The following is a 12,834-nucleotide window of genomic DNA, read 5'->3' on the forward strand; positions in this document are numbered from 1 at the left end:
CCTCCACCACCCCGACTCCTCACTCTTGGCTTAATCTTTACAGCCAGGAATACGGGGGGAGTACTCTGGGTTCGGGCCGAATACCGAGCCCGGAGCCCTCTCCTCGGACAGCACGCCAAATACGCATTTATTCTATCTAACTTATTTGTAAGTGTGAACTAGTGAATAAATGTCATTTTGATGTTTGAAAGTGTCTAGGGTTTGACATAAATGCAAATATAAATGCAATTTAAAAAAAATATTATCGATTTTCAAATACTGCACCTGTCAATACAGAACGAAATATTCTATAGTCTATATTGCCGTCAACACTGCCGACGTTGTCTTTGCTGCTATATATTTATGTTTAACACGAAGTATAGGCCTTCCACAACTCTCTCCCCATGTGTCAAATATATCACCAATATGTCACCTAGCAGCAGCAGCGCCGCGTCAGACACACTTCTGGTGTGCAAAGACATGGAAAACGCGACGCAGCCGCCACGCAGCTGACACGCAACAGAAAGGCCACGCTCACGCCACGCATCCAGTGTGTCACCGGCCTAACCCCTCATTTACACTGCAAACGCCTGTGGTGCATTACGGCTGCGACAAGGTTTTATTCCGTCCTCCACGCGGTGCCAACTCACACCGGGAGCATTTCAGAAGCGGAGCGAGTGGATGCGCGAGACCACGTGATTTGCCTGTCCGACGTGTTTTTTCTTGATTTTTGGATTTCTACCATACAGTCTATGGTTTCTACCAAGGATATTGGTGTGTAATACGTTTGGGAGTTTGCACAGAGTGTTTATTTAGAATTTGACAATGTTTTCTTTTACTTTTATTTTGTATTTCCGGTGCGACTTGGACGCGCGTCCGTCAAAAATAGACTAGGCGCCTATATTTAGCGAAGCGGCGCAGAGAGACGCTTCTGGGAAGCTTCTGAAACGCGCCGTGTCTCGGCCGGTGTAAACACCAGCATTGACTAGAATGGGCGCGATCAGCTCCGGTAGCCGTGTCGCAGCCGTAATGCGCCGCAGACGTGTGCGGTGTAAATGAGGGGTAAGATGGCATTCTATGCGTTTGTCATGTGTACTAAAGTATGTCAATCATCCTCATTAGAGCGCCACCCTCAGGCTGAATAACGCAAGTACATTAGAATTCTGCCAAAAGTGTGTCTGATGGGTTCAGTGATTAGAATATAAAGCTTACAAAATGTCATAAATCATAAACTAGCACTAAGACCCAGAATCTGCCCTACCTAAATATATGGGCACGCTACTGATTATAAAGCTCATTTTGAGGAAAATTGGGGTTGTAAAGTAAAATGATTGTAAATGGGTGTCATTTGTGTTTTAACAACGTTTAGCTCACGAGTTATTGATCCAGGAAGTTCGAATCTGTGAATATATTGCCAACTTTACCCGAGCTCCTTGGTTTAAGCACTGACGGCATTTCTTTATATTTGAGACAAAGTTCAAACACTATGAACTGCTCCATTGTTAAGGTACGGAGATGTCTGAAACACTGCCAGCGGGATATTAAACAGGAAGTGTTTGTTCAAGCTCACAACAGGTTTTGCAAGGGAACGCAAATATCTTTTCGAGGGAAGATATAGATATTATATATGCGAAGATATTCGAGGCGCAATATCTTCGCATGGGAACGCAAAGTTTCTCGGGGTAACGCACAAGTTTTGCAAGAGAACACAAAAGATTTGAAAAATATTTTTTTCTCCCATCCCAATTTTTTTCCACCACCATGTGGCTATGTACATTCCAAACCTCTGTGCATTTGTATCTTCTATGGAATACAAAAGACATTCTAAAGACAGTTTCAAATTTTTATGAATGCAATCAAAGTCAATGGGGCCAAACACAACATTGGGTCCCATTGGGACCTGACTGACTGACTGACTGACTGACTGACTGACTGTATGTATGAATGAATGAATTAATGAATGAATGAATGAATGATACAAGTTTGGAACAACTTGAGGGTGAGTAAAGGATGACAGAATTTACTCTTTTTTAATAATAATAAGTGACGTAACAATTGAGTCTTCCCAGCAGAACTTGCGCTAAAGCTTTCATTTCTCGGTTGTCCAAGAGCCTGCTCTGAAGTGCTACCAGGCCTTCGTGAGAGGCCCCTCAGTCTGCTCGTCGCCAAGGGCGTCCGTTTCCCTGCGGTAAAAAAATTAAAAAAGCAAGCTCTCTGGCTGGTCAGTTTAGCCGTGACTTCGAGCATTCCCACAGGGACACGATGCCGCCCTTCTCAGCTGCCTCTAAATCCTCCAAGAGGTCTGTGAAACTCCACTCTTGAGACAGGCGATCCAGAGATGAATGGAGCTGCTCCTCCCTCGGACGGGGGTTGGGAGGAGAACAGTGGGTAAGCGTTTCATATTACTTTGAAGGTACCCCCGGGAGCCGCCATTGGCTAACAAGCCTTCACCTGCTGTTAGCATCCCATTGACTCCCATTCATTTTGGCGTCACTTTGACAGCAAATAACTTTACATCTGAGGCGTTTAAAGACTTCATTTGTCCATGGTTTATTTCTAAAGAAACACGACAATGTATAAAAGGCTCCATTACCTTGTAGCTTACGTTATGGCCCCGTAGAAGCAGTTTTTGTAAAAGTAGGCTAACGATTGCGTCATAACCACGCGACTCTCTGGAAATTACCGTAGAGACAGGAAGAGAAGCTCGCAGTCAATCGGGGGGACGTGGAGGCATAAAGTCCGATAAAGTCAAGGGAGAAGCCCATAGAGAGTCATGACGTTGCTCCTGCTCCTAGCTCATGGACAGATCCTACTCACGCTTTCCATCTCTGCAAGATTCGGAAGGGAAGGGTTCAGATTTCGTTTGGCACAGCTACTAGAAAACTTACAACTGTCAGGCAGGCTGCTCACGTCACATCCACGTTGTCAAGCTCAGTTTGAGTCTGCGCAGTACGCTTGGCAATCAGGAAATGAGGGCTTCTAATGTGCTTCACTTTCTCTCCGTTGAAACCTATGGGGTCGCTGTGTCCAGTTTATATACTGTCTATGGAGGAGAATCTTTTGTTGCATTTATGTTCCGCCACTGGCGTCACAGGCATAGGCGGAAATCGCGGGGGGGTCGGGGGGGTCAGGACCCCCCCTATCTGAGGGTTGTCCCCTCCTAAAAATATAATTAAAATATGTGTATTGTAAATAATATAATGATATATACTTAAAATAATTGTTTAAGTAGTAAAACAATAAAAATGCAAACGGGGCAAATACAAATAAACATTTTAATATTTTGAGTCCCCCCTCCCTTGCCTCAGTGCTTCGGTCCACTGCCCGCTCCCCTTTTACCTCATCACAAACAACTCCAATAAACTGCAGTAAGTCAAGGCTATTTTATTTACTTTAAACCTCGGATGAAGTGATTATTTTCTCTTTAATACAGAATATGCTGCGTCTGCGTCATTAATAAATCATTGACATAAAATGTTATGATAACCAATCACTTACTTTTGTCACCGATGTAACGTTAGTCCGCCTCGCTATGTTGGCGATTATAACCTTGTTTTATACAGTCTGTGCGTTAAACGTTACCTAGATTGTTTAAAAACCGTTCCCTCACACACACACCCAAAGAGTGTACGCATACACCTTGTGTAGTCTTGTAGATTAGACAAGTGCGGGTGCGCATTTAGATTTTCACGCTTTCACTGTGTGATTTAGTCAGTTTATATCATTTAATATAGTTAATCTAATATAATATCACACAAAGAGTGCAGTTTTTCTCCAGATATTAACATGATAATAAATGTGATTTAATAAATTGATAATTGAAAAGTTTACTTTTAGACACCATATTGCCTGTTTTAACTCTATTTCGCCAACGAAAATAGTTGAAAACTAAGCCAAAGCACTGTATTTGCGTCTCTGAGAAACACTGAGGTATTTCCTTACTGAATTATGAATCAGCTTTTTGAACGAATCAGTTGAATCACAATGACTCACTCATTAACAATGAATTGCTGCCACCTACTGGCGGTTTTAATTTCACATTTAAAGTATCTTTTCATGTTTTAAATAATTTTACATATCAATATTCAACGTTTTATGTTTTAAACAAAACATTATTTATGTCTGTGTAAAATCTAAATGCCATTTCAAATGCAACTTTTGTGTTTCCTCTCCATTGCAAAGATTTTGTTGATATTATTTAATTTGATTGGTAACAGCCCTATTGTGACTTATTATTATAATTGAATTTAATGTATGAAATTGACACAAAAGATGATGCATGCATATATTTAGGTTTAAAAATACATTTATAAAGGTAAAAATGCCAATGAAGGTAAAAATCTATTGAAACTTATTGGAAAAATGATTTCTGTCACTGCTGTGAACTGAACCGCCACACAGAATATGAAGAATATCAAAAACTTTAGGAGTCGGCTGTCCTCGGCAGTCCTAAACATGCCAAGTTACCAGCACAATAACACACTCAGCAAAATATTGTCTAATTATCATTATCGATAAAATCCCTTAATTAATCATCAACCATCATTTTTTTTTTTGTCAATTTTGCACACCAATGAAGAATATTTTGGTCAATTTAGTCAGCTTTTTCAATGAACCAGAGAGAAACTTTGAGAAGAAGGATAATGGAACGGTCTAGCTACACTATTAATAGCAGTAAGGCTTTTCTCTGTGTACACACATATCCATAGAAAGTACAATTTTGCCTATATTATTGGTGTCCCCTTCAAAAAATTGCTCGTGAGGAATGTTATGTTTATTGTCCCCCCCCAACATTTAGATAAAATTTACGCCCCTGGTCACAGGGGTACCCAAATTCTCAGCAAGAGCAGCTTTCTCTATTTCTGGGTCACAAGAGGGACCGGTTGGCGGTGTGTGACAATATACCTTGCCACCCTCGACCTCCTCTCTTGTCGCCAGCGGGCAGCAGCGTGTGTGTCAAGGCCGCAGGGAAGAAGCCGTCTCTCACACCCTCTGCCCGAGCGTGGAATCAGGTAAGTGTTGCACCGCACACTCAGACCCCACTTTGGGCTGCTATGCCATCTGAGTCGGGTCCCTGCATTCCACCTTGCTTCCCCACTGCCCCACTATGGGTACGTCTGTGGTCCTGCTGGCCCTGCTTGAATGGTGTCTGGGGGCCTGGCTAGCGCTCCCCAGCCTGTCTTACTGGCTCACCCTGACCATCAGACTTGCTATGCGATTCAGTTCGCCCGGCGTCCCCCCAAATTCAGGGGCATTCAGTTCACCTACATGCTCGCCAGTGATGCGCCCATTTTACGGGCAGAGATCACAGTCCTGCTGGCGAAGGATGCGATTAAACCGGTCCCTCCAGTCATTATGAAGACAGGGTTTTATAGCCCTACTTCATTGTACCCAAGAAAGGCGGTGGGTTATGGCCAATCGTGGACCTGAAAGTTTTGATCGGGCCCTTCACAAGCTCCTGTTTGAAATGCTAATGCAGAAATGCATCTTCGGGTGCATCTGTCCCCGAGATTGGTTTTCAGCGTTTGACCTGAAGGATGCATACTTTCATGTCTCGATTCTCCCTCGACACAGACTGTTCCAACGTTTTGTGTTCGAGGGACGGGCATATCAGTACAAAGTCTTCCCCTTCGGGCACCTCAGCCAGTAGGGGCTTCGGGTCAACTGGAAAAAGAGCATACTCGTCCCCATGTAGAGGATCTCTTTTCTCGGTATGGAGCTGGATTTGGTCAGCCAGACAGCACGCCTCACAGAGGAACGTGCTCAGTTTGAACTGCTTGAATTCATTCAAAGGCAGGACAGCGGCCCCACTGAAACTCTTTCAGAGGCTCCTGGGGCATATGGCATCTGCAGCCACAGTAACGCCGATCGGATTGCTTCATATGAGGCCGCTTCAGCACTGGCTTCACGGCCGTGTCCCGAGATGGGCGTGGCAACGTGGCACGCTCCGTTTGACAATCACCCTGGTCTGCGCCAAACCCTTAGCCCGTGTTCGGACCCTTCGTTTCTCCGGGCAGGAGTTCCCCTTGAACAAGTGTCCAGGCATGCTGTGGTTTCCACGGATGCCTCTACCACCGGCTGGAGGGGGCCACGTACAATGGGCATGTAGTTGTGGGGATCTGGACGGACCCCGAACTGCATTGGCACATCAACTGCCAGTATGTCAAATCGCAGCTACGAGGCAAGCACGTATTGGTCCATACAGACAACACTGCAACCGTTACATACATCAACCATCAAGGTGGTCTACACTCCGGTCGCATGTCACAAATCTCCTCCTATGGAGTCAGAAGCATCTGAGGTCGCTTCATGCCATGCACATCGCAGGCCTGTTGAATTGTGCAGCCAACGCGCTCTCGTCAGCCTGTGCTTCCTGGAGAGTGGCGACTCCATCCCTATTGATGGCTATTTGCCCCATACTGGCCCAACCGGACATGGTTCCCAGAACTTATGCTCCTCACAACAGCCCCTGCTTTCTCAGAGATGGGGCACCCTGCGGAGTACTTAGGTGATCTACCCCAAGCAGTGGTAGACACCATCACTTCTGAATTGAAGTGGAACCTGTTTGTTGAATGGTGTTTCTTCTTATCGGAAAGTTTATGTTGCCGCTATTGCCGCACATCAGAATGCAGTTGATGGTAAATCTCTGGGGAAGCATGACCTGGTCATCAGGTTAAATCATTCTTGCTCTCACTCTGTACCCTCTTGGAATCTCTCACTTGTGCTTACAGCACTTCAGAGAGCCCCTTTTGAACCCGTGCTGCGGGGTGGAGCGCGAGATGCAAATATCCATTAGCTCGTTTAGTTTACATTCGAAGGTGATTGGGCTCTTAGGATAGTTTCCAATATGTCAGTGACCTTCAGGGAACATGGGTTACATATGTAGCCGAGACGTTTCCAATTAACAATGTAATAAACAAGTCTTACACAAGCTTTATGATGGCTGTCGCAGTGTAAGTGCTATCTCCATTCTGGTACTGTATGTTTGTCACCTTAGATTGCCATGTGCTGTCTTGAATTTTGAGTTGATTGAAATTGTAGTGAATAGTACAATCTCTGGAGTACTGTGCTATGGCAAACTGTAAACCAAAAACAGATAAACTGGTCAATAATGTCTCTCTGACAAAAACAAAACACTTAGGGCCCTATTTTAACGATCTGAAACGCAAGTATCAAACGCGAAACGCAAGTAACTTTGTGGGCGGGTCTTGGGCGCTGTTGCTATTATACCGGCGGGATGAATGACTCTTGCGCCCGACGCAAATCTAAAATGGGTTGGTCTGAAGTAGCTTCATTATTCATAGGTGTGGTTTGGGCGTAACGTGAAATAAATCAATCAGAGCGTCATCTCACATTCCCTTTAAGAGCAGGCGTGCTTGTTCCATGGCGGATGCTATTATAACGCCGGATTTGCCAGGCGCACTCCAGGAGCGGTTCGCAGCCGAGGAGACCGTTCTTGTCAGGGCCATAAAAGACAGAGAAGTTACATTGGGGATGGGAGAAACCCACCCAAATTAGCTTCGGTTAAACAGGCGTATAATAATTTGGGTAAATGTGTAAGCTAGATTTATGCCTATTTTTTCACATCTTCATGGACACAACAATGATTTCCGTCGTGTGTTAATATTTTTCCTTGTAATAATGTATGGTTTTCTAAAAATGAGAACTGCTGCGTCTGTGTGTAGATGAGATAAGCAAAATGTATGTGCATTGTGCACACGCTACATTGATTATGGCCAAGCATGTGCCCTTAAAATAGCGTATGAATAACTTTAAATGGTTACATCTCTTACATTTTACATATCTCTTCCGGGTCAAGGCGGACCTGATTGCAATAGGAGGTTGACTTTAGACTAGGTTTTTCCTGGTCAGTGGCGGAATTGTTTTCTAAACCTGCAAAATAGCACCAGGGAACGTTTGCGCCGGAACACGCCTCTTCTTTGCGCTGATCCGCCCCCAGGAGCGCAAGTTAATTTTCTAATTTACCGACGTGTGTCTGTGGAGGGAAAAGTCTGTTGTGCACGGGTGCAAAATAGGAATGATACATGCGTCGGTGTACAAAGTCAATTGCACTGGGTGCAAGATAGGGCCCTTAAGGTTTTTTGCTTGTTTATAAAAAAATGGCTAAAGTTAATACTGAAAATCATTAAAATTATGTTGAAGGCTATTCCTACCTGTGCATCTCGCTCAGTAAAACGACTGATCACGTTTATCACAAAAGTTTTCATTGTTATAAAATTGTTACTCCTCACACTCCCAGACCCATCTAATAGAAAAGCTATGTCAATCTGACCGGGACAGTCTGTAAATGAATAGAAGCAGAAGTGTGTACATATGTAGTTAAAACTGCAGTTACATAAAAAGAGAGGAAACTTCGGTGACCATCATATTTACCTCTTAGAGAGCTGGGTATAGGTGGTTTAAACACATTGTTTTCACTGATGAAGCACATGCCATTGAAGGTGGTAACTGATACACATTTCTTTGGAATGGTTGGGCCACAAACCTAAATGAGACGGATTTAATCATGGATTTCACCTTTTTAAAAGAAATACTAAATCAAATGCTAATTATAGACCTCAATACCAGCCACTTTTATTGCTCTGGTAAAAATCTGTTTGGTTGTTGAGAAAGTATAATGAAACAAACTTATTTGCCTTAATAAAATAAATCAGATAAATTATATGAATTAAAATTTACTTTTTTTTTTATTACACATACAAAATAAGGATGTTTTATCTTGTCTTCCCAATCCCAAGCATTGCAATTTGGTAAATATTAAGCACAAAACATCATGTCTTCTCAAAGGTCCACTCTTTAAACATATCAGTGGGGCATAAGCAGACAAAAACGTACAATAGAGATCGTACAAATTCATTTGAACAAGCCACCAATTCACCAAAATGTAAATTAGATGCACATTTCCATTAGAGTGTGTTGAGCTTATGTTCTTCAGCCAAATGACCGTTCGCAAAGACAGGCCCCCTTTAGTTACTGTTGCTATGTCCGACAAGCCACACCGCTCTCACGCCCCACCATGTTCTCACACAGTGAAAAATACATTGCGGAGCAGAGAGGACACTGACAACACACTGACAGACAGGACTGACCAGGTGACTTTTGATATGAAACAAAGTCTCACCTTTCAAATTTGGTCACTTTTTAAAGAAATTTAAACAATAAATACCGTTTTGTGGCTCTTTAATGTGTCTGACAGATTGCTGTAGAGCCTCAGTTAAAGCTGCTCGTGAACGGATCATCTCTTCCTTCTAGTTAATTTGTAGCATCAAATAAACATGAATGAACATAAGGAGGAATGTTGTTTTAACCACGGAAAGACGTCAGTACACTCCGTTTTTCTAAGTTCAAATCCTCCAACGTTAATTTACTAAATCTCCTGACTGCTTTGTCGGACAAAAATGGCGGATTCGGCGGATGGCGAATGATGATTGGTCAGATCACCTGTCAATCAAACTCCCTGCGAAGGGTCAATTGCATGTGTGAAATAGTTATAATATTTATCTGTAACTGATCTCAATGGTGTTCTGAAATACTTACCGCCAGCTTTGAAGACTGTTGATTTTGAATCATGGAAAGTCCAAGAGACATATTGACAGCTTCTGAGGGCACTTCATTAACATACAGACAGTTTGATCATTTTCATAAAAAAATAAACTCCAAAAGGAACAAAAAATACATTACGCATCAGTGCAATTTAATTATTTTGAATTTGGAATGTTTATTTAATGTTAATCTCAATCACTAGAAAATACAAATCAGAGTTTTAAATTGCATACATTTTGGTAACAATGTAGAAAATAAAACAGCTCATATAACCATCTAATGTTGATAATTTTCTTAAAGTTAAGCACTTCTGTTAATGTATTGATAAAGAGAACAACTCTTACAGTATTACCCTAGCCTAGACCCTACTGTACTCGTATATATTTGGAAAGTGGTCAATAATATTTCAATTAGAAGTGTAGTACAAAACCCAAAATACCATCAATCTTCATTGCTGAGCAGGTTTCTGGTCCGACAGCACAGTTATAAATCAATCCTCTTTGATCTTGGCTGATTTGAATTAAAGGATCACTCACGATCAGACTATAAGAAAGAAAAATTAAGAATATGTGTTAGAATCAACTACAGATTACATATAATTAAAGGTGCTTTAGGACATTGGGGAAAATGCTAACTTTAGTCTGATAGCAGTAAAAGCATGAACGCACACAGCAAAGAAGACCGGAGACAACAGGCTTGTTCGACTTGAACCTGCGCTGCACAGACCGATAAGTGAATGACATCAAAGAACCGCGAGAGCAAATAGAGAGCAGACGGCTCCTTATGCTTTTGAATTGCTCTAGTGGTATTTTGAAGTCATAAACCAATCGGCCTGTGCAACGCCGGTTCAAGTCGAACAAGCCTAACGTTACTGCAATACATCATGTGTCACCAGTGAGCAGTGTTGTAATGTAACGGAGTACAAATACTTCGTTACTGTACTTAAGTAGAAATTTCACGTATCTGTACTTTACTTCGTTATTTACATTTATGTCAACTTTCACTTTTACTCCACTACATTTCCTAGATAAAATGTATACTTTTACTCCGCTATATTTCCACTAAGCATCTTCGTTACTCGTTACTACAAAATAAAATCAGAAGAAATGTGTGCGACTACAATAAGGGAGGTTTGGCGAATCACTGCTCCTAGACTGCAGTACGCACGGCGCGCGCTCTATTTCAGCGTAATGCTTGTTTGTTGCCATGCCAAAGGAGGAGGAAGCACAACTGAAACCGCCATGGAAGCACGAGAACCTGCCGGAGGACCTGAAGCACGTTTAACTTACAGAGCTGCCAACTCTCACGCATTCACCGTGAGACTCACGCAATTGACTTTTTCCACGCGCTCTCACGCCTCACATCAATTTTCTCACGCACAGAAAAATCGCGAAGCAAAGAGGACGACCGACAGACTAGACAGAGCAGGTTACATTATGATATAAAACTTTTTTTTTTTTAACTCAGATTATGTCAATTTTATTACGAAATTCAAAAAATAAATACTGTTTTGGCGCTTGTAAATGTTACGTGACAGATGACAGATCCCTAGCTCAAGTGAACCGATCATCTGTACTAGCTAATAGTAAAAAAAAACATGAATACTGTTGAAAGATACAGTAGGCCTATAACTTACCGAAATGTTCCTTATACATAATATCGATCAATAAGTGTTTTTCATCAGCGTGAAGAGGTCAATAACATAGCTGGAGGACAATTATGTCACATTTACCTCAGGAAAGCCATTTAATAATAGGCTATAGCACAGTTGGCAAGACAAATAAATAGCTATAGAGAGTATTTTGCTAAATATGTGTTCTATATTACATATTTATTATATTTTACTTATATCATTAAAGTTTTTATTATAATAAAAAAAACGCATTCTATTTAATTATTTTTAACCTTAAATAATAGCCTACTACAAGCTAGGGCTCTCTGTATGTTTACAGCATTAGGGGATTTTTTTTTAATTTTTTATTTTTAGAAAAATTAACGCAGATCTTGAGTAGCCTACCTAATATTTATACAAATGAGTCAATATTAAATCAAATCACAATTGAATTGAATTGAAATAATAAAAAAGCGTAGCTTACCAGAAATTATAAACATTGTAACATGTCACTAAACCTAATAAAATTCAGTTTAATTACAAAAATGTTAGTGACAATCACAATACACTTATTGTGATGCAATTTTTGTTTTTACAGCTAAAGGTACATGCAGTGGGAGATAAACGATAACACAAGTAGCCTACAGTGCAGGCTACACAGTCCCTCCAGTTTTTCGCGTTCCGTGATCGCTGAATTCAACGCATAATCAAAAAAAAAAAAACTTTTACTTTTACTTCAATTACTTAAGTACATTAAATATCAGAAAATTACTTTTGATACTTAAGTACAGTATATATCAGATACTTTAAGACTTTTACTTAAGTAATATTCTAAAAGGTAACTTTCACTTCTACCAAAGTCTTTTTCTAGTACAATACTTGTACTTTTACTCAAGTATTGCTTTCTAGTACTTTATACAACACTGCCAGTGAGGAAACTTTACAGTACAAACACGTATATGTGACGTGAGCAACCCGTCTGTCTTCTAGAAGCTGTGCCAAGAGAAATCTGAATCATTCTCTTCCGAAACTTGCAGAGACGGAGAGTGTGAGTAGGAGCTGTCCATAAGCAAGGAGCAGGAGAAACTTTTGCTAAGTATTCTGATTAATTATTTTGTCATTTTGCCTCCACGTCCCCCGATTGCGCGCAAGCTTCTCCTCCCGCCCATACGGTCTCTCTACTGTGCGACAGAGAGTAGCGTGGTTATGACGCAATCGTTAGCCTATTTTTACAAAAATGGCTTCTACGGGGCCATAATGTAAGATACAAGGTAATGGAGCCTTTTATACATTTTCGTGTTTCTTTAGAAATAAATAATGGACAAATGGAGTCTTTAAACGCCTCAGATGTAAAGTTATTCACTGTCAAAGTGACGACAAAATGAATGGGAGTCAATTAGGGATGTCAACGATTAATCGACGATCGATTAATTGTCGATAATCCCTTTAATCGATAAACCTTATCGATGATCGATTAAGCATGGCCATTATTGACGTGCATGACGCGTTAATGTTTGAGACGCGCGTACAGCAGATAAAAGGGGGAAGATGAAGTGAGCACGTAAGAGTTTTGTTTGGGATCATTTTATTTCAAATGGAGATAATGTTAACTGCAAACACTGTAATTGTGTTTTAAAATACAATACGACAACTAGTACCATGATTTATCACTTGAAGAA

At 41.2% G+C, this 12,834-nt stretch overlaps 1 protein-coding gene across 2 annotated transcripts in view; it reads right to left on the reverse strand.

Moving 5' to 3' along the window:
• Positions 1-12,834, reverse strand: part of LOC308707211 (integrin alpha-X-like) — a 55,113-nt gene that overhangs the window by 20,754 nt on the left and 21,525 nt on the right. For both annotated transcript variants that reach the window (XM_081393466.1, XM_081393465.1), the window contains exons 4-8: positions 9,983-10,086; positions 9,538-9,608; positions 8,374-8,485; positions 8,154-8,281; positions 6,907-7,058 (exon numbers count right to left, since the gene is read on the reverse strand). In XM_081393466.1, the coding sequence (XP_081249592.1) occupies positions 6,907-7,058; positions 8,154-8,281; positions 8,374-8,485; positions 9,538-9,608; positions 9,983-10,086 (567 nt within the window). The remainder of the gene's footprint in view (positions 1-6,906; positions 7,059-8,153; positions 8,282-8,373; positions 8,486-9,537; positions 9,609-9,982; positions 10,087-12,834) is intronic.

Source organism: Scardinius erythrophthalmus, assembly GCF_964197995.2.
Source record: "Scardinius erythrophthalmus genome assembly, chromosome: 18".
Classification (NCBI taxonomy): domain Eukaryota; kingdom Metazoa; phylum Chordata; class Actinopteri; order Cypriniformes; family Leuciscidae; genus Scardinius; species Scardinius erythrophthalmus.